General features: G+C 38.2%; 1 protein-coding gene across 19 annotated transcripts in view; it reads left to right on the forward strand.

Moving 5' to 3' along the window:
• Window positions 1-23406, forward strand: part of NRCAM (neuronal cell adhesion molecule) — a 328107-nt gene that overhangs the window by 218632 nt on the left and 86069 nt on the right. For 14 of the 19 annotated variants that reach the window (XM_058191825.1, XM_058191808.1, XM_058191818.1 and 11 more), the window contains 10 exons: window positions 6058-6228; window positions 6996-7052; window positions 9606-9717; window positions 10155-10339; window positions 12566-12697; window positions 15277-15420; window positions 16822-16933; window positions 17576-17742; window positions 17832-17979; window positions 19436-19560. In XM_058191825.1, coding sequence (XP_058047808.1) covers window positions 6058-6228; window positions 6996-7052; window positions 9606-9717; window positions 10155-10339; window positions 12566-12697; window positions 15277-15420; window positions 16822-16933; window positions 17576-17742; window positions 17832-17979; window positions 19436-19560 — 1353 coding nt within the window. Of the gene's footprint in view, window positions 1-6057; window positions 6229-6995; window positions 7053-7623; window positions 8311-9605; window positions 9718-10154; window positions 10340-12565; window positions 12698-15276; window positions 15421-16821; window positions 16934-17575; window positions 17743-17831; window positions 17980-19435; window positions 19561-23406 lie in introns of those variants that run through there. The other 5 variants (XM_058191816.1, XM_058191817.1, XM_058191826.1 and 2 more) reach the window with 3 other exon arrangements.

Raw genomic sequence — 23406 nt, forward strand, 5'->3', positions numbered from 1 at the left:
CAGTTGGTTCAGAACGCAGCTGCGCGGGTGATAGTGGGAGCCACACGTTGCTCCCATGTAACACCTCTCCTGCGCAGTCTGCACTGGCTACCTGTGGTCTTTCGGGTGCACTTCAAGGTGTTGGTGACCACCTTTAAAGCGCTCCATGGCTTAGGGCCAGGGTACTTACGGGACCGCCTGTTGTTACCGAATACCTCCCACCTACCTGTACGCTCGCACAGAGAGGGACTCCTTGGGGTGCCGTCCGCCAAGCAATGTCGGCTGGCGGCCCCCAGGGGGAGGGCCTTCTCTGTGGGGGCTCCCACCCTTTGGAACGAACTTCACCCTGGACTTCGACAATTGCCGGACCTTCGGACTTTCCGCCGAGAGTTGAAGACCTATTTGTTTGTTCGCGCAGGACTGGCATAGGATTTTAATAGGATTTTAATTAGTTTTAACGTTTTAATATTTTATAAATTGGGGTTTTATTTTTAATTGTTTTAATTCGGCCATTTGTATAATAAGTTTTTAAATCATGTTTTTATGTGTATTTTGCTGTTGTTTTTATTATGGCTGTAAACCGCCCTGAGTCCTTCGGGAGAAGGGCGGTATAAAAATTTAATAAATAAATAAATAAATAAATAAATAAATAAATAAATAAATAAATAAATAAATAATGTCCTTAATGAAAAAGTCCCAAATTTGTCTTTTTTCTTGACACTCTTTTTTCAGTTGTGTTGAGAGGTTTACATTTGAACCATAGTAGTAAAAGTGAAAATAAAAGTTATTATCTGGTTCTTTCAAGGTTGCGATACACTACTCTGCAATTTCAGCTACTTGTGAAGTTGCCTCAGCAGTTTGTTAACATTCTCCGCATGTTTGCATCTCAGAAGTACTTTGAAAGGATTTTTTTATCATCAGAAAACAACTGGTCAACAAATTAGCATATTTTATTTAGAGAGCTTTCAAATATATCTCTAATACTTTGCTCCACCATCTTGGTTTCCTCTTTCAGTCATAATCCAAAGATTTTAGCCATCCACAGCTGAGAAGATCAAGCTACCAATTACTACAATAATAAATTAAAACCACAGCTTTCAATCTTTATCTTTCTGCATCAGCTTCCCCCCCACCCATCAGCACACTTGGTTATTTGGCTTGCCTTAGCAGCTTTCTTCCTTGTTTTTTAAGACAAAAGAAATCCCTAACATGGCTCTGGACTTAAGATAGAATAATAATCACTGAAGGTGATTAAGAAAAGGAAGGCATAACTTACTGTCCATTTGAAAGGTGAATTTCAAAACGGTGGCTTCTTCAACCCCCAAACAGATTGCAGCCCCTCTCCTCCCAGATTTTGGCATGCAGATAGCTTGAGTTCAACTCCAGAAACAGTTTGCCAGCTTACAGCTGTATTGAAGGGTTCTAAGGGGAAGTTCTTCAACACACCCTGACCATGTGGGTCATAAAAGCTGATGGGATACCAGTCCCTTCAGTTAGAAGGCAGAAGAGCAACTATGTGTGTGTTCAGTTAGCCATGTTCCCAAGAAGTCAAGTAAGTAGAACTCTTGAAAAGATTGGTATTTCAAACGGAAACTTTTATTGAGAGGAAAGTGATAGCAAGACAAAGAAAGCAGGATCTGAAGATTCCCATGTAATTCCATTAGGTTAAAACAGTTAGAGACCCCTCCCCTCAGTCCGGTGTTGAGTAAGCCAATCTGCAGGTGCAAAGAGTTCACCTGAGTTCACCTTATCACCTGAGAAGGTGATAAGCTGTTCTCAGGCATCGCTTGCTGGAGGCTCTGGAGCTGAGAAAAAACAGATGGCCCTTCCCACTTACATTTCCTGGAAGGTAAATCAAAGTACAGGATAGATAGGCATCAGGAAGAAGGTTATAAACAGAGGAATGCCTCTGGGTCCCCTCGCCACAAGAATGGTAGCTTTCTGTGCTCACTATTATTAGGTGGATCAAGTATGCTTAGAACAGGGTGTCAAACTCACATCATCATGGCAGCATCACATGATGTATCAGGACTTTTTTCCCTTTTGCTAAACCGGGCGCGGGTGTGGCCAGCAAATGATGCATCCAGCCCGCAGACCAGGAGTTTGACAACCCTGGCTTAGAGCATCGGTGGAACAAAATCAAAAATCAAAAGTGAATTTGACATAATACAAGTAGTCCTCAACTGACAATATTTTATTTACCAATCGTTCAAAGTTACAACAGCACTGAAAAAAGCGACTTAAAACTGGGCTTCCTACTTACTACTCTTGCAGGATCCCCACAGTCTTCAATCAATATTTAAGTGCTTGACAATCAGCAGATATTTATAATAATTGCAGTGTCCCAAAGACATGTGATCATTATTTGCAATCTTCCTAGTCAGTTTTTGACAAGCAAAGTCAGTGAGAAAAACAAGATTAACAACTGCATGATTCATTTAACAACTTCAGTGTTTTGCTTAACAGCCATGGCAAAAATGGTTGTAAAATCAAGTGTGATTCACTAAACAACCTCCTTGCTTAGCAATGAAAATTCTGGGCTCAGTTGTAGTCATAAATCAAGGAATACCAGTATAGCAATATACAGTGTTGGGATTCAAATAATTTAACAACCGGTTCTCTGCCTTAATTATTTCTTCCAAAACCAATTCATCAAACTGCTCAGAAAGATAACAACTGGTTCTCCCGAAGTGGTGCGAACTGGCTGAATCCCACCACTGGCTATATACTTAGTAGGGCAAGAAATATTCCTACTTCTGTATCCTTATTGCTTCATCAATCACTGCCCAACAACCTTGTTTAGATTGATCCATCTCCCATTAGCAGATGAGAATAAGTGCTTTGACAGTTTTGAGCACTGAAATTCACTGAAATCTCAATTTTGTGTAGGCAGAATCTGATGATATAAAAGTTATAAAATCTTCCAATATTATTTGGGGTTCATTTCATCGAGTAGATTCTAGAGAAGTGAGTCCTCCCTAATGTAGCTTTTTTGGAAGTGGAATGTAAGGTTATATCAACTGGATCTTGTTGCACATCCTTTATTGGGGGAGAATCTAAAGCCACCTGCCTTGAAGGATGCACTGGTGCACTTTGTGTTAAAGATGTACTCTCTGCCCTTGATTGTCTTAGAAAATTGCCATCCACAATTACCTTACAATCTTTCCTTGCCAAGGAGCGGGTAGACAAGATTGTGGTTCTTCAGGTGGAAAGTATCATAGAAGAAGCAAAGTATATGGATTCTTTTCAGCTAGGATTCAGGCCAGGCCATGGGTCAGAAAAAGTATAAGATGATCTATGACTGGACATTGGTGTGGTGAGAACCTTCATCTGGTCATCCTACATTTAACGGTAATGTTTTGACCATAGTATCCATCTGTGTTACTCTACTGTTAGGGCTTGGGAACAGGAAACATTATTTTATAGTAATTCTAATCCTTCCTAAATTGTCAGTTTCTCAGATGGAGGAGACAAATGCTGACATATTCAAATGCTGATGTATTCAGTAATATTGTCATGTTAATAATATCACTTATATACCTGCTTCAGATGTCATGGTATCATATATGTGCACCATTTGTGTAATAATAACACACATGATATTTTGATGTCATTATGAAATGTTACAATGCTTCTGTTTGTAACTCACAAGGTTAATTAATAAAGCCACTGTTTTCATGATGGATGTAATTGTGATTTCCCCAGATTTCTGTTTCCTATCATTATACATTGATATTGTTTTTCCAACTAATATAATTAACAGGTCTATATTAAAATTATAATAACTTTTTAGGAGATAGCTCCTATCACAATGCAAGTTTAAATTTGGCATAATGATTATGATGTGGTATTTTTATCTCTATTTTTCCAGTAAATAAGCAGAATTTCAACAGACATTTTGAATTATTATCACAAATATTCCTTACTTACCACTCATTGAGCCTTTATTCAAGCTGTTAAAACAAGGATAGAATTAAACTGGATGCTACAAATCAATTGACTGCTAGGAAGAGGGTTGTAAATGTTTAATAAATCAATAGGCTTATTGAAGTTTATCGATTTTTATTATGTAGATTTACAAAACTTAAGTTTTTCATTAGAAAGCAATCTGGTATTTTCCTTCTTTTGTGTCACGAAATGCCTAATACATTTGAACTGTTTCAGACTATGGTTTATGGCTGTGATGGCAAACCTATGGCATGCGTGCCACAGATGGCACACATAGCCATATCAGTGGGCACACGAGCTCAGCTCCGGCATGCATGTGCATGCCAGCCAGCTGATTTTCGGACCTTCTGGGCCCACTAGAAGTAGAGAAACAGGCTGTTTCTTGCCTCTAGAGGGCCTGGATGGTGATGGGGAAGGCCCATTTTTCTCTCACACCTGGCTCCAGAGCCTCTTTATGAGTCTTGGGAGGGCGAAAACTGCCTTTTCCACACCCTGGAGGACATCCAGAGGCCAGAAACAGCCCGTTTACTGGAGGAGTCTCTGAAAGCTGGGGACAGCAAAAAAAGTCTGTTCCTGTCCAACCAGAAGTTGGTAAACAGGCCATTTCTGGCCTCCAGGGGAGTGGGAAAGACTCATAGATAGGCTCTGGAGCCAGGTAAGAGAGAAAAACGGGCCTACCGGGCCATCGCATGCCAGAAGCGGGGGGGGGAGTTGCGCGCACATTCACGGGGGCTGAGCACATAGAATTATGGGTGTGGGCATGTGCGCACATGACTCCCCCACCCTCCCCTCCTGGCACGCGATGGCCAAAACTGGTTTATGGTATAATTCCAAGTAATTCTTTAAACATTTAAAACTATCTCCCTTTAAAAGTGTGTATTCTTACATTGACTTATTCAATTACTAAAATTACTTTTAAAAAAAACAAAACTCACCCATGTAAGCCACCTCCAACCAGTACTTCATCTCCCAATTACCCTCACTTGATATAACCTCACCATCACAAGACTTATCACAAGACTCTCATGATGAGTCACACTTGACCCATTATAAGACCCTCACTTGACATACCAACACCTGACCCATCACAAGACCTACTAACCACACAAAGCCCTTATAAACAGAAAAATACTGACACCCCCAAAACTCTGTTGAAGATGTTACCTAGCTTTATAATAAAACATTTGGAACAAGTTTGGTTGGTTCAGAGAATGAACCTTTACCCTCAGCTACTAAAAAATTAGTGTTTTTTTTCTTAGCAATAGTGCTTAGACAATAGATTTTCAAGAAATGTTTGCTTACACTGTTTTAAATACATTTCATATCTTTATTTTTGTCTAATAGTGTATTTTGTCTAATACACATAATAGTGATTGTAATGTGATTAGTGGAAAATGTTTTCATACATTATCTACAGTTAGATATCTTTTTTATAACTTCTGTTGATAAACATGGCCTAATGTAATCATATTATTGGAATTAATATTCTTTATTAGAATCTGTTACTTCTTTTTAATATTTTGTCCCACTTTAACTATTGTAATTAGATTTTCAATTTTGAATACATAATAAAAATCTTGAAACAAATAAAGTATATCTCCCAGGCATGGAATGAGTTATTCCAGGGGTGTCAAACGCATCAGGGTTGTATTTGACCTTGGGGGCTGGGTGGACGTGGCCAAGATGGGCATGGCTAGATTGATGTCACTCGTATTGATGCCTATGGCAGCCCAAGTGCTCTGCCAGCAAAAATGGACGCCCAATCTCTGTTTTTGGCTGGGACAGCCTCCTCTAACCGTTTTCTGTGGCAGAGGCACTGCGGGCCAATCTTTTGCTCTTTCTAGGGTGGCCCCACGGGCCTTGAGTTTGACACCCCTGAGTTATACAAACCATAGTTGGACCATAACTGGAATATAGTTCTGAAACTGCCATAGTGATAGTTTTGTGGAATATATCAGTTAAGAAAAATTTCTCTTAAAGGTAAAACTCCCTTTAAGTTGAACTGGATTCCTTGTGGCTATAGAACAGAAGTGTCTTGCTGGAAGAAAATGTTGGTAATTTACATATATGCTTAAAATAATTCTATATTGTGAGCTGGCACTATAGACATTTTGTTTCTTATTTTTATAGCTTTTCAAAAGCTGCCTCAAAATAATAGAGTTTCACAAAGTCTAAATGGAGATCTTTATTTTTCTAATATATTACAAGAAGATAGCCGTGAAGATTATATTTGTTATGCAAGATTTAACCACACTCAAACTATTCAGCAGAAGCAGCCTATTTCATTAAAAGTTGAACCAGGTAAGTATGAATTTCTAAATTGGTTAGTAGACATTATATTTAGCCAAAATATAATTTATATTGGTATAGTAGAAAACATTTTCTTGCAAAATTGTGCCTTCTTGCAACATATTGAAATGCAATATTTAGAAAGGAGTCAAAATAATTTGCAATATATCTTTATTACAACTATAATAATATATGTTGCTATTCTTAAATAGCTTCCGTACTTTTGACATCAGTAGGATTAAGTAATTGCTTAGCAAAATTTCAAGTTTCATTTGAATACAGTTTGATAAGGTTTAGGTATGATACCAATTCAGATCCTATTTGCAAGTGAAGTTTCAAGTGATAATCCCATCAAAAAAACAAACTGTAGATCAGAAGAGCAACTTGTAGCTTCTGTAGCCTGGAAAGATTAAATAATTATATTTCATATTTGTGCCAATTACAATCCTGACCTCTTTGAGAAACTTTCTTGGATGAAGTGGATGAATTTTCCTCAATATTGGAAATTTCTAGTATAGGGGAACTAACTTTGAAGGAATCAAACATGCTCCTCAGCCAGAGAGGACTATTTCTTATCTTGAGCATGAGAAATCAAAATATATCTATACATGTTGGACACTAAGAAGGGTCATTGATTGTGTTCCAAATTCCTTTGTGCTTGAAGTTAAAGGCATTGGCGTAGTGATAACAGGATTAATTTCTGAGGCCCACATTTAATTTTATTGGCTGCATTCTTCATGATATTGGCTGCATTCTTCATGATATTCTATTTGTTTCAGTGAATTCATTGAATGAAACATTAACTGCTAATATGAGTGACTCTGATTTTTATGGTGGTGAGTTTTAGAGATGAACATTATTCCATTCATATAGAATTTAGTCAACTAACATTAATTCATAGCTGATTTGCTCATACCATATTAATGTAGATCTCGTTAGAACTGGAGATAAGTAATTTACATAATTATGTAATTAATTACATAATCTAAATTAAGTTTAGATAATTAGGAAATAACAGCTAAATATTTGCATGAAGAACATGTTTCATTTTGACTCAAGAATCAACAATAATTCTTTTCATTTTTTTATTTTCTGATGATTCATTATTCCTGGAACTACACATTAGTGCATATTTATTCCAAATAATTAATTTGTTAAAAAGCAATGAAAAACTACCGTATATACTCGAATATAAGCCGATCCGAGTATAAGCCGAGGTCCCCAATTTTACCCCAAAAACTGGGGTAAACTGGGGACTCGAGTATAAGCCGAGGGTGGGAAATGAGGCACCTACCGGTTGGGGAAACCCTCCCTCCCTCAGCTGAGAAGGCTGGCGGCTCGCCCGCCCCGCCCTCTCACTGCACCGGCAGGGCTTCCGTCCGGTAAAATGTGAAAAAAAAAAACTCGAGTATAAGCCGTATATACTCGAGTATAAGCCGAGGGGCTTAAAAAAAAACAACTCGAGTATAAGCCGTATAGACCCGAGTATAAGCCGAGGGGACGTTTTTCAGCACAAAAAACGTGCTGAAAAACTCGGCTTATACTCGAGTATATACGGTAGTTGTTCTGTTTAATACCTTACTAAATGTATTGTTAAACTATTTGCATTAAGATGAATATATTTGCTATATATTTAAAATTATTCATGTTCTAATGTGACATTTTATTTATTTATTTCAGTCCTTTATGAAGGTGGAAAGCTATAGTTCTCATTATGATTATTATTCTTTCTATAAATGCCATCTTTTTAATACATTTATTAAACTACGCTTATATAGGTATAATATATATTTAGACCATAGGATGGATGCAAATTTATAGATATATTACACACATACACACGTATGTATGTATGTATGTATGTATGTCTGATATAATAGGCTCCCTTTACTTCACTTTACCTACCTTCAAGTCAGTGGTGGGTTGCCCCCGATTGGGACTGGTTCTTGTGAACCGGTAGTATAACCGGGGGGGAGGCTCCGCCCACCAACTCCGATGTCATCAGGAAGCTTCTGTGCATGTGTGGAAGCGTTTGCGCATGCGCAGAAGCAAGCGCGCACGCACGCATGATCCCACTGCGAATCGGTAGTAAAGGTAAGTAGAACCCACTCCTGCTTCAAGTGCAATTTGTTTCCTTTTCAGTTGCCATTGCCCATGACTATTTAAGGAATAGAAATATGTAGAATACTATTTGTCTTCTACTTTTTCATAAAACAGCATTTAAATTAGAACATTTTGTACTGGCTGATTTGCAACTTTTGTTAGATACAGTGCTTGATAATTTCCCCTTTCCCCTTAAAACAGTACATAACTTATTTTCTTTGAATGCATAAAGCTCATATGCAAAAAACAGGGCAGGGCAATCTGCTCACTCTGGATTTCTGGAATATACTATTTTTTATAACATCTTTCTCTCTGGATATACCCTTATTCCATTATTAAAAGTAATCCCCAAGTTAAGAAACTAACTATGGGCAGATGTTAGAAATCCTAAAGAATAAAATTATATCAAATTACAGTTCTAGTATTTTCTTAAGAGAAGTTGTGGAACTGCCAAGCCTCTTAGGAACCAAGAAATACATATGAAGTTATTTCTGAATAGTTTCCTTCATTGACCCTTACTTATAGACAGAAATCATGCCAAACTAAGAAACTACTTCCCTCAATATAGATATACCCTGGAAATTGCTAGGCAGGAGCCTCCCTCTTACTGTTTTCCTCCAACCAAATATTTTATGCTTCATTGCCTCTTTGCTTAATGGAGTGCAGCCCCTCCTTCCTGGGAATCCAGACAACATTCCACCACAGGAACTAAAGCTGGATTGAGTTACTGTACATAAGGAGTTTATGTCCTCTTTGCATATAACTATTCAAAATTTCATTAATGAGAGCAAGAGTTTGAATATACATGGAAGATAATTAAATTAAATTTATAATAATTAAAATTAATATATAGTTCAAAAACAAAGATTTCCATAGAAAAGTTTACCCATAGTTTATATAAAAGTTTATATAACTCAGTGCCTAGTATTTTCATTGTTGTGTTTTATTTATCCTAAGAGTTTTTAATACTAGAGTGAAATAATAAATTTTCCAAGGAAAAGTTGCTTTTGCAATCTGTGATCAAATTTGCAGTTTAAAAAATGATAGGAAAAGCAAGGTTTTGATATACAAAGCAAAACCTTTATCTCTCTCAAAATTATCTCGTGCCAAAATGATTAGGTAATCAAACAAGTCATAGAACCCTAGGTAAAACATGTATTTTTTATATAATTAACTGAATGTATAAAATACATTCATGCATGCATTGCACTGGATGCAAAGAATTAGTTTTAGTGTAGATTTTGTTTCCATTTAAATGATATATAATTTTATTTCTATTTTTTTAGTCAGATTTTATTCAGAAAGACAGCCAACTCTTCTAACACCTGCTGGAAATTCAAGTAACAAAATCGAATTAAGGGGAAACACTCTCATGCTGGAATGTATTGCAGAAGGATTGTGAGTTTTCATTTTAATCAAGAAAAATAAGAATATATACCGTTATATAGCTGTAGATATCTACTATACAGCTGTGGGCTATGCTGTCTTTTATCTGATCATTCCCCTGGCAGCATCTCTTTGCTCAGCCTCCCAAGGTCTTTCCCACATACCATTATGTTTATTATACTTGATCAAAGTATAGTGGCAATACTGCCTTTCAGCCTTGTCCAATTAAAATAACACATAGTATATAGGCAATAGAGCCAATAAAATTTAAATACTGTATAATAAGTATTTAGTATCTTTTACAAAACATAGAATAAATGATTATATGTTTGGATTTAAAACCATTATTAAATTAATTTAATTATTAAAACTCCTAAATGTTTAATATTTACAATGTTTATTTAAACATTGTAATCTCAACTGTTCTTAATGTTATTTTCTTCTATTAGACCTACACCATTAATCCGCTGGAACAAAGAGGGTGGTGACCTTCCTGTCAACAGGACTTTCTTCGACAATTTTCATAAAACCCTCAAAATTATAGATGTTTCTCAAGCTGATTCAGGAAAATACAAATGTATGGCAACAAATCGTTTGGGTTCTGCTTTTCATGTTATTACAGTCAGTGTCAAAGGTAAAATTACTATTGTCTTCTTTATCATTTAAAAGTTAACATGTATATTCTGTAAACATTTCTGAATTCACATTCATGCCAGATCAGAAATACATCCTTTAATCAAAATAAAAGTGGCCAAGTTGCATATGATTAATTGGAACTTCATATAAACTTTTTCTTAGTGTCTTATAATTCTTTTTGATAATTCATAATAAACATGAGAAGAAGGAGAACTTTCAAATATGTAAAATGTATTCTATTTGAATCTGATTGACTATTGTAGTAAACTTTTCAGTTCCTGAAGGTTGCAGTTATACTTTTCTTTCATCTAAGTTTACATTTTAATTTCATGATATTGTAATGGGTGAAGTCGTAAATAATAGAACCAATGACAGGAAAGAAATGTTAAAAGAAAATAAAAAGATTTCTAAAAGTTGTAATAAACTGCCACATGTCAGTGCAGCAAGGAGAGAGCACCAGGGGTGATAGAAGTATCACAATTGCAAGGTGTTTCTGGCTTCTAAATTGCTCAGACTTGGCATTTCTGGGTACATCTTAAATTTGATTATCAGGAATTCTTTGAGAGCAGGATCAGAAATTTGTTACACAAAACTTTGAATAGCATAGGATATTATAACACACACAAAAAGAGACGGTTGGTCTCATGGTTACAGCACTAGGCTAAAAATCTGGAGGCAGTGACTTCTAGTTGCGCTTTGAGCACATAAGCTGGCTGGGTGACTTTGAGTCAGTTACTCTCTCTCAGCCGAAGTCACTTGGTTGTTGTGAGGAAAATAGGAGCAGGAAGGACTATTAGGTATGTCTACTACCTTAAATTATTTATAAAAATAATAAAGTTAAGTTTAAAACATTTTTTAAAAAACATGATGGTAATTCCTCTGGTTGTTAGATAAGGATTCATCCCAATCCAAGCCATTCCTGGTTTGGTCCCTTCCAGTCTTGAGCGGGACGCGGTGGCTCAGGGGCTAGGATGTTGAGCTTGTCGATCGAAAGGTTGGCAGCTCAGCAGTTCGAATCCCTAGTGCTGCCATGTAACGGGGTGAGCTCCCGTTACTTGTCCCAGCTTCTGCCAACCTAGCAGTTTTGAAAACACGTAAAAATGCAAGTAGAAAAAATAGGGACCACCTTTGGTGGGAAGGTAACAGCGTTCTATGCGCCTTTGGCGTTGAGTCATGCCGGCCACATGATCATGGAGATGTCTTCGGACAGTGCTGGCTCTTTGGCTTTGAAATGGAGATAAGCACTGCCCCCGGCAACGACTAGCACATATGTGCGAGGGAACCTTTACCTTTACCTTTAGTCTTGAGCCTAGTAAGGTAAAGACTGCTTCCTCTTGAATTCCCCCCAGCTGCCTCACATCTCTGCCCTTTTGGCTGCCTGCCAGTCTACTGCCACCAACTGCCTAGTCCTGCTAATTGCTGCAACATGTATTACGACATACTTGGCACAGCCTTCTTTCATGCTGTCTTCTTTCGCCCTAGCTGCAAATGAAGATGCTGGCTGGCATGCAAACAGAGATTGTGGCCATGGCAGAGAAAACCCCCAGTTGTACTGGTGTGAAAGAAGGTGGCACAAAAGAGGACTCAGCTGGTTCAGTAGTGGCACACAATGTGGCAGGTAGCAGGGGCAGCTGGTAGGCAAATGGCAGTTGTAAATGCAGATGGTCCCAAATGGACTCAAATTTTATTCATATGACTGCAGGAGCACCGCAATAGCCAGAATTTGGCCAGATCATACGTTCCTTCATTCAACACTAACTTCAAACAGTCCCTGAACAAATGAATGTTGAGCAAGAAGTATCGATAGTTGTATTTTCAGCTATTTTTCTCATCCTTCAATCTCTCAACTCACTATGTCTCTGACACAAGATTTTTAGAGATTGGAAAAGAGTTTACCACACAGTTTATATGCTATTAAATGTAAAAGCTGTTAGTATAAAAAGATGATTATGCATCTTTTTAGAATCACAATGAAGATGAAGATGATTGAAGTGAGCTGTAGGTAATGAAAGATTACGCCTTTAATAAAATTTGTTAGTTTGAAAAAGTGCTACCAAACTTTTGATTATTAACCGAACAATTTATTCTATTTTTAATAAATGCATTTTTGTTCTGTATACATTTGGAGTTTTGACGTTAATTATATTAATATATGTAACATAATATACTGCTACCACTGCAAAAACTAGTTGCTGAATGTTTTTGCTTCTTTTTTAAAACTCAGCTGCCCCTTATTGGATAAGAGAACCTTCAAACCTTGTATTATCTCCGGGAGAAGATGGTTCCTTGATTTGTAGAACGAATGGCAATCCTAAACCCAGCATAAGCTGGTTAGCAAATGGAATTCCAGTTGAAAGTATGGGCTGTTTTCACTTTTATGTCATGTTAAATTATTGCTTGATGTTAGTGGTTTTGTTAATATAAGTTTTTGAACAAGTAGTCAACGTTTTGTTAAGAATGAACAAAACATTACCCACATTTGTAGAGCTTCCATGGTATAGTTTAATGTAAGTAGAATAATGGACATTATTCTCTAAAGATTACAGAGAGAGAATAACGATTAAATCTAAAATCTAAAATTACGAAGTCACCATTTATGTATTTAAGAAAAAGTGAATGATATTTTGTCTTACAAAGTAAGAGCTTTTTAATCTGCAAAGTAGTCAGATCATTAGCTAAAAAGTTGAAAGGAATCTAAAACCAATTCTGTCAAGGGCCTCTGTGGCTCAGACTGGTAAGACAGTCTGTTATTAACAGCAGCTGCTTGCAATTACTGCAGGTTCAAGCCCCACCAGACCCAAGGTTGACTCAGCCTTCCATCCTTTATAAGGTAGGTAAAATGAGGACCCAGATTGTTGGGGGCAATAAGTTGACTTTGTATATAATATACAAATGGATGAAGACTATTGCTTGACATAGTGTAAGCCACCCTGAGTCTTCGGAGAAGGGCGGGATATAAATGCAAATTAAAAAAAAAGTGCTTCAGTGTGAAATAGTAGTTCCTTGATGTTTCTAAACCAGGCTACCACTCAACCCTTTTTTTTTTTTTAATTCAAAAAGTTTTACAATTTTTTCCCCCCTTCCCCCCCCCTCTCCCCCTCCCTTCACAACCCCCCTCCCTCCCCGACTTCCCGGAACGAACACAAGGTATAGTTAAAAATAAAACAAACATATGCTAAAAATTTTCATCCCAACTTAATTATACCCCTACAATCATCAATTCCTAACTTCCCCAAAACAATCAAAATAATACATCATAATCATTCAAACAGTCTGATAACTCTTAGTCTGATATCTACGTTGAATATAGTCAATCCATTTTTCCATTCCTTTAAGTATCTTTCATGTATTGTCTTTCAAAAGGCTGATATCTTCGCCATCTCAGCCAAATTGGCAACCTTCAATATCCATTCTTCTATTGTAGGTACTTCTTTTTTCTTCCAGTATTGTCCTATTAGTAATCTTGCTGCTGTTATTAGATTTAAAATCAATTTAGTCTCAATTACTGTACAATCCGTAATAATTCCCAACAAAAAAAATTGCGGCAGGAACTTTATCTTCTTTTTTAAAACATTTTGTAAGATCCACCAAATTTTTATCCAAAAGGCCTTTATATCCTTACAAGTCCACCAAATGTGAAAATATGTAGCGTCATCACAATTACATCTCCAACATTTTGCTTGCATATCTGGATACATACACGATAATTTTTTAGGATCTAAATGCCATCTATAAAACATTTTATAAAAATTTTCCCTCAAATTCTGTGCCTGCGTGAATTTAACGTTTCTAACCCAATTTTTTTCCCAAGTTTCCAATAATATTGGCTCCTAACCCTTTCTGAAGTTTATTTTTTTCTTTCCCATTAAGTTGCTATGCACATTGATTCAGGGACTCTGGAAAAGAACATTTCAAATTGTACCTCACAAAGAGAGAGCCAGCATCTCATATGAAGCAATTAATTAGAGGAAAGGGATAAGAAAGCCCTAGATTGCTAAACTCATATAGTAGAGAAGCACTTTAAGAAGCTTTTTAATACTGTATTTATTTTTATAAATGAAGATTCATGCTTTTTATCCACTGGAATGCTCAATTGGTATATAGCTGATTATACATTTAATTGTACAATTGATTTTACCCTTATTTTTATACTTAATTGTACATTCTTAAAAAGAATTCCAAGCAGACTGAAGTTGTTCCAAGCAGGATGGGAAGCAGAACTGAGAGTAACAAAGATAAATGGGGAGGAAGAGTATGAAATTGCCTTCCTAATTATCTTAGGAGCATTTGCTATGTTTTAATCTTTTGAGAAAAAAATATCCTATTCTATTTGCATATAATCCAAAAGTAAGCCTATGAACGTCTGCTGCTATAGCTCCCAGCTTTCTTCACTACTGACCCTTCTGCTGGGAATTATAGAAATATTTATAGTGACACAACTGTCTAGCTTGATCTGTTGAAAAAGAGAAGAGAAATCACAACTGAGTAGTGTATTTTTTGCATGAAGAAAATTCCAGTGTAATTTCCATCTCCAGTTGTATGTCTCAAATAATATGAAGAAATACTGAGCTTAATCATATAAAATATGATATAAAATCAAAAGCTAGCTTGCAGGAATGTTCATATTAACATTAGTGGAGTTCATCTTTGCTGATACAAATGATCCACTGGCTTGAGATATAATTATCATTACATGATTTGGACTACTATTAAACTATTAAACTAATTCTGAGTTAGAATAAGGTTGGTGCATGACAGAGTGAATGAATAAATGTATATATGAAAATAATTTGAAGGAAGGTCTGAAATACTGTATATATACATATATGGATATATACAGTATTTCTGACCTTCCTTCAAATTATTTTCTTAAATCCAACAACAGTTTAATAATTTGTTGAATTGAATAATTTAATCTATCCTGTGTTTTAACAGTTGCTCCTGAAGATCCCAGTAGAAAAGTTGATGGTGATACAATTATTTTCATTAATGTACAAGAAAGATCAAGTGCTGTATACCAGTGTAATGCCTCTAATGAATATGGATATCTATTAGCAAATGCATTTGTGAATATTTTAGGTAAGACAGTTGGTGCTTTTTAAAAATTAAAAAAAATCCATTAATAATGGTGCTTTATTATTCATTAGTAAACAGTACACGCTACAATATTGACTCATTGATAACTTTAGTATTCATTGGACTTGTCTTTTCAGCATCTCAGTTATGTTCTATATTAATATAAATGTAATTACATTAAAATACATAAAGCAATATAGTTAATGAATAAAAAAGCATATAATGAATGTCAGATTTGATATCTCAGCATCAAATGTCATCCCCAATAAAGTCTTAATACAATCCTATTCATCTCTATTAGGGGGATTAGTAGGCTAGACCCTATAAAAGTAAAGGTTTCCCCTATCTGACTCTCAGGAATGGTGCTTCTTAGCTGAGGGAGCCAGAGTTGTCCACAAACATTTCTGGGGTCATGTGGCTAGCATGTCTATATGCCAAGGTGCACAGAACGCCGTTACCATGCCACTGAAGTGGTACCTATTTATCTACTCTCAAGATTTTGAACTGCTAGGTGGGCAGAAGCTGGGGCAAGTAATGGGAGTTCACCCCATTGTGCGGCACTTGGGTCTTGAACATGGGCTATTGGCTTTCCAGCTGACAAGCATCATTTAATCACTGAGCCATCACTCTTATATGCAATCCTATCCATTTTTATTTGGGGGATCATTAGGTTAGGTGCTATGTAATTTGCATAAGAAAATTATTTGGATTACTCAACTTTTTAAGATATGTGTGCCTTCAAATTAGTCTTGACCCCTGGTGACTGCTTGCCACCAAGAATCCCTGCGGTTGTCTTGGCAACATTTTTGGAAGTGGTTTGCCCTTGCCCTCTTTCTACAGTTGAGAGTATATGGCCCAAAGCCATCCACTGGATTTGTGCCTAAAGTTGGCCTAGAACTTAAATTCTTTTGATTTCTAGCCTGCTATTTTATCTGCTATACCAAACTGGATTACAGGTGGTCCCTGGGTTAAGAATGTCTGACTTAAAGACAATTCCTAAATATTTTGTTCTTAGATGGTTACTCGTCTTATTCCAATTTTTACATAAGATATAAGGCAGAGAACTGTCTTGGAAAATAAAAAAATCATAATAAATTTATTATTGAGATTTCAAATATTGCATTTACTGGAATGAAAGACACTTTTTCCCCAACATCACATATCTGTAACAGCAGAGAGTTCTACTTAATTCACTTAGGGTATGATAATGGCAACATAATTCACTTAGGGTATGATAATGGCAACATTATTATTACATGTTACTGGGGCATTTAATTGCCCAAAGTAGGTAATATCATCAGTGCTAGACATATACACTTAGATAAATAAGCTAGATATATAAACTTTCCTACACAAATGCATTCAAAATATTCACACCACTTGAAAAGATATTTTTATTTTCAGCTGAACCACCAAGAATCCTTACTCCGTACAATAAACTTTATCAAGTCATTGAAAATAAGCCTGCATTGCTAGATTGTGCTTTTTTTGGTTCACCTATGCCTGAAGCTGAATGGTAAGTCGCTCACATTGGGGGGGAAATCATTAATTCTTAATGCCCATTAAACTAATGACTATTGTGGGAATCTGGAAAGTTAAATAGAGATCTATACCTTTTTGTGTACTTTAATTGTTTGTCTTCCATTTCATGTGAAGGGAACCTTGATTATTTAATTTTCAATTTTATACATAATTAATTTGTCTTACACTACTTAGCAAATATCTGATGACAAATTGCATCCATGACTATAAATAATCATTTTCTTTTAAATAACTGCCAGCAGGAGGGGAGACAATTAGGTTTGGGATTACAGGGGTAAGCAATTCCCCTACCAAGTGCTCTCATCAATAGAATCACCCAGGGTTCAACAGCAATTTCAGAGCATGGAGTGGAGAGAATGAAAATGTTAGCCTTGTGTGATATGCTGTAGTCCCAAAATTTATTGGGGACATTATATTAAAAAAATAGTCATGTTAAATCCAATCATTTATTTAACATTTTGTGTGAGTTGGGTCTTTTTTGTTGTGTATGTACATAATCATCTTTCTACAGTTTATCAAATATTATTACATCTCTGTTGGGGTTTAGAGATGCAGTAGACATCTTGCCTCCAAATAAAGTTTAAATTAATGCATAATTTCTCTTTCCAATACATAGGTTTCAAGGAATGAAAGGTAGCATTCTTCAGGGCAACCAGTATGTTTTCCATAATAATGGGACCTTGGAAATTCTGAAAGCCCAGAAGGACAGCAGTGGCACGTACACCTGCATAGCAAGAAATAAACTAGGAAAAGCACAAAATAATGTTCAGTTAGAAATCAAGGGTAAGAAACCCTGGCTCTGAAATAAAAACCTCCTAATCTTTTGCCAATTTGTAACTGTTAAGTATCATAGTAATTATTTTATGTTTCAGAACCCACAATGATTATTAAGCACCCTGAATACAAAGTAGTACAAAGGATGGAGCAGGTTTTCTTTGAATGTGTAATTAAATATGATGCAACATTAATACCTACAGTTATATGGTTGAAGGAAAATGATGAATTGCCAGATGATGGACGGTATGTATTCCTAACCTGAGCCCCACTTTTTTGCAAGTTAATAAAACACCAACAAGGGGATTTAATACAGATTTCCAGATATAATTTAATAATATATCCTGTTGCAGATAAAGTATTACTATTTTTTTAAGATAATGCTTTCTGCAGTGCACCAATTATGATTTCTCTCCATCAGGCATGTATGCTATAATAAGATTCAATATAGATAACCTGTCAGCCTCCACTCCAATCTTCACTTCTATTTGTGCATTTTATATTTAGTAGTTAGATTGCAATGTTATTATGTTTAATGTAGAATTGCTCATGGACTTAAGGAGTATTACTATCCTATACAGGAAAGGAAAAGAAGGCCCTTTAAGAGTGTCATCGGACATAAAAAAGGGGAGGGGGGAGGAAAGGTTTGAAATCAGCATGAAGACCAGATGCGTGGGCTTTTCAACGAAACCCGCATTCCTGACATGCCAAGCAGTTGGAGACCTTCAGAAGAAGTTTACCACGGGGGGGGGGGGGGGCAGAGGGAGCTGACATTGGCCCAGCTCTGCCTGACCTCTTGTGGGAAGGAGGGATTAATGAGGGGATATGGAATGTTGGCCATATTCTGTCTCAACTATCCACGGCTGTATTCCAGATGTATTTAGTAAAAGTACTTTTCTTTATTTTCAAATGAAGTCAAGGTGTTTTCTTTCCTAAATATAATCAGAGACAGTCTGACATAACCTCTCTGTGTAACATCATACTGCATCTTTTGATATATTCACCAAGTATCTTTTCCTAGAATCATACTTCAGTTGCAAAGAGAAAAGAAAACCAGAATGATGTAATGATTACCAAACGAATGTTACTAAAATAATAACAGGTTATGATGCTTTCATCAAAATGATAAAAGCAGCATCATGCCACTAGGATGCAAGTTTCACTTATTTCATACATGTGTGTGATGTGATGCCAAGAATACAAAAGGAGTGGAGCTTGTATTATTACATTGCTCTCTTAATTTCTTTGCTTTGACACACAATTCCAGCAGATGCCTATGTTATTTGTCCATAATGCATGTGATTTCTTAGTGCTTTGATATGAGCAATGTCTGTGGAATGCATATTTCAACATACACTTGTGATGAATTTATTTTGCAATATTTAAACTTCTTATTCTAAATTCATCACAGCTTTTCAGAAAGTTATTAAATGGCCAACAAATCATTGTAATAAATAAAATTATCCACATTTGTTATTCTGCCATTGTTCTAACTGATCCCATAATTCCACTGTATTTTCTTTCATTTTTTGTAATGGACTCTAGTCGTCTAATTTGGTTTCTCCTTTGGATGTCTTTTTGTACTGCTGTCAAGTAACAAGTACATCTGTATTAAGACGCTATTGTTATTTACTACAACTAATAAGTTATGTATTTAGAACTGTTTGCAATAATGGAATAATTAAATGTGTTGTAATTACAGGTTTATTGTAGGTAAATACAACTTGACCATTATGAATGTCACTGATAAAGATGGTGGAGAATATACTTGCCTGGCTAATACTACATTGGATAGTGTTTCTGCAAATGCTGTACTCACTGTTGTGGGTAAGTTATCTCTTAATGTAGAATTAAAGCAAAAGCAAATCTGTTAACTTTTTGTGAAAATATTAACTGGTTTTAAGCTATTCTATATTACAGTATTGGAATATTATAAAAGTAAGAATATATTTTGATCCTATAAATTCAACCAAAATAATTTTTCAGTTGCTATTGTAATGCTATCTTAGGTTTGAATCCAAAGTGTTATAAAAAACAACCAGACAAGACAGCATGATTTCTTATATACTTGCCTGAAACTATGTCAGCTTTTAGAATATCCATCATTTGAACCTGATCTGAGAAAATATAGTTCTCCATAATGGTGGAGACAGCAGCCAGGCATGGATTGTACTTGTCTGTTCAGATTGAAGGACTGAGCCTGTCAGAGTTGCTAAGTCCCACTCTTGTTGCTAGGGGCTTCCAGCTTTTGATTCAGTCCTTCAGACTGGACGGATGTGTTGGACTGTGTCTCTGGCCATATTTCTGATTACTGTTTCTTCCTTAGCTTCTAGGAATTTCAGCTTAATTGTGAGTGAAAGGGCTGATTCCACTCTTTGATGGATCGTGCCTTTTCCCTGCAGCTAGCTTCAGCTTGCCTGCGAATGGGGTATCCCAGCTCCCTGCTTGACTTCCATCGCTGCTTGAATATTCTCCATTGAACAGCAGGTGGTCCAGAGTATCATGGAGCTCCGCGCTCCTGTGGGGGCTGGGGTTTGACCTTGTGGAGCTTTCGCACTCCCTGCAGCCAGGAAGAATATTGCATGAAGCTTCGCGCTCCCTGTGGGCTGGTCAGGCAGCCATTTGGCCCATTCAGCTGGCAGAAGCTGCCTGATGTCTGATTTGACTGGTGGAGCTTCATGCTCCCATTTCACCTGCCTGTGATCTAAAGGTGACAGCCCTATTTGATTGGTTTCCCCGGCTTGGCAGTGGCGGCTTCAGACACTAAAACTCAGCCATGTGGATCTGGAGTTTTGAATGCTCTGTTTGCCGCCATAGGAGCTTTGCGCTCTTCAACTTTTGAACCGGCCTCCATTTTGAGTTTCGCGCTCAAATTCCTATTAGCGCAATTGCACTTTAGAGCATAGGAGTTTTGCGCTCAAATTCCTATTAGCGCAATTGCACTTTAGAGCATAGGAGTTTTGCGCTCCTCAACTTGCTGGGCAGGCGCCATTTTAAGCTTCACGCTCAAATTTCAATCAGCGCAATTGTGCTTTACATCTGAGCTCCGCACTTCGGCCAGAGTTTCTGACCCTTGCTGCCTTAATTGCTGGCATTTAAGCCTTGGATTGTGGATTAGGCCCTTACCTTTGCCAGACTTCAACGGAAAGTTGCACCCTCAGTACTTGGTACTGCACCATCTTGAGCGGTCATTTTGCATGCCTGGCCATTGTTGCTTCCATTGCAGAGGCAGACCTCGCATTTGGAACTGACAGGGCCTTTGCAGAGGCCAGTTTATATACTTCGGTAATTGGCAGGTTCTAGCCGGGCTTATTTTAAAAAAAACAAGATGTATAGAATGCCTTTAAAGCAGACAGTGCCTTTTTAGAGAGCTTGACTCTATCTCTCCGTGTCCCTTGTTTGCGGTAGGAGTCTCACCTATCGCACATTATAATGTGGCCAAATCTAAGAATGGCCAGAAGGTCGAATCAGCCCAGCAGACAGACTTGGTTCTGGTGGACATATGTCCAGAAACATCTCAGGCCTGCGATTCGGTGAACAGTGCCACGGGCAGCAAGGGCTCATGCACCACCACAAGCCCCACAGCCTCAGTAAGGCTTCTAGTAGGGATGAGAGGCGCAGGGATCAAGCCTTTCAGAAGATCTGCAACAAGGCCAGCAAGCATGTGCCCTTGGGCGTAGTGTCCAGGGGTGAGATATGCCCTTCCGGCAGAGAGCTTCCCCTGGAAAGATCCTCTGTGGTGACCCCTGACCAGGTCTCTCTTTGAGACTGCCCTTTATCGATTTCTGCAGCAGGATTGTGGAGACCCACTATGGTCACAGCTCCTCCTCCTGTTGGTGATGTGGTTTCTGCTCCGGGCTGGTCCCTTGACCATCCCTCTGTCCACGTTCCAATGGTAGCCCAAACTTCTCAGGAGCACCTTCGAGACTTTATCCTTCCTGGCAACATCCAGCAGATTATTGCTAAGGCTATTCAACATTCGTTAGCGGCTGAATACCAGCAGCCCAGCAGGGTGCTTTCTGTGATGTCCATTGCATCTGCCTCTCATGTTCATGATTACCAGGATGATCTGCTGTCCTTTTCAGATCCAGGATCCCCGGCTCCCTCCCATGGGAGCCGCTCATCGCTCCTTGGGGAGGTTGAGTCCCGGGAGCCAGACCTTTCTAACGACGAAGATCTTTCCCCGGAGCAGCCTGCGTTCACTGGTCTTTTTTCACTGGCCATATTTAAATTATTGCTCTTCAAAGCATCCAACATAGCACAGCTGGGGCCTCTGGCTACAGGGGATGCTCCTCCACTTTTTCATGAGGAGTTGAATCCTCTCTCTTCAGAACCAACTAAGCCTGTGGATGCTATTTCAGCACCTCGCTTGTTCCTTGATGACGTCCAATGGCAGTGGGCATCGCCTAGGTTGGGCCTGGTTCCTTCTTCTGCAGACAGACGATTCTTTAACTTGGCACCGGAACTGGTGGCATTACTCCAAGTTCCAATGGTGGATGCTCCAATAGCTGCCTTGCTGCCAAACACCTCCATCCCGAGTGACCCGGACGAAGGGTTACACCCGGAAGAACACCAGTCGGACCAGGTCCTTCAACGGGGGCAGCCTGGGTAATTCGTTCTGCCACCCCCAGCATCGTTCTTCAACAGGCAACCTTGCTCTGCTTGTGCCAGTTTTAGGACAAATTGCCTCCTGAGGACACCAGACTGCAGCAGGATCTTAAAATCATTGCTGCAGTCCAGTTCTTGGGCGACGCCACACTCAATTCTGCCCAATTTGCCTCCAAATCCATGGCTTTTGTGGCGGCAGCTTGTCGCTTGGTTTGGCTCTGAACGCCAGGCGGACACCCATCACAAGTGGCAACAGGCAGACACCCATCACAAGTGGCATCTGGTTTCGGCTCCTTTTACAGGAGACAAGTTGTTTGGACCCGCCTTGGATCCTTTGTTGGTGGAGACAAAGGAAAAGCATAAGATTCTGCCTACATCTCACTGCAGGGCTGATTTTTTATTTCCTCCCTTTTTCCGCAGGCCTCCTGTTCAGGGATCTGATTGGGGGGGCGGGACCGTACCATTCCCAAGAGTCCTTCAGGCCTAGGCAGAGGAGACACCAAGACAGGCCGCCTCAGGGTAGAACCTTCCCAGGCAAATGGCCCTTTCAAGGGGGAGGAAGTTGTTCATTCCGCCGCCACCATTAACTGTATGTCTGACCCTCCCATCAGGGGCAGATTAGCTCTCTTTGCCAACTGATGGGATACACTTACGTCGGACACCTGGGTCAGCGATACAATAAGATCTGGTCTATCCCTTGAATTCCTCTCCACTGCCCCTGAGGTTCTTTATTTGCTGCCCTGTCTCTAAAGACAGACACAAAAAGGTCTTCATGGATTTGGCCATGCAACACCTTCTGGACATTCCAGCTATCCAAACAGTACCTGAGGATCAGGTGGGACAGGAGTTCTACTCCCCCTTATTTCTCATTCCCAAGTCCTCGGGTGGGTGGAGATCTATTCTTGACCTCAAAAGGCTGAACCGATATCTTGTGTATAAATGGTTCAAAATGCAATCTCTTCAGTCTATTCTGGCTGGTGTCAGGAAGGGTGACTTCCTCACCTCTATTGACCTCACTGAAGCATATTTACACATTTCTATTTGTTCTTCTTACCATAGATTTCT

This window comes from Ahaetulla prasina, chromosome 7 (genome assembly GCF_028640845.1).
Source record: "Ahaetulla prasina isolate Xishuangbanna chromosome 7, ASM2864084v1, whole genome shotgun sequence".
Lineage (NCBI taxonomy): Eukaryota > Metazoa > Chordata > Lepidosauria > Squamata > Colubridae > Ahaetulla > Ahaetulla prasina.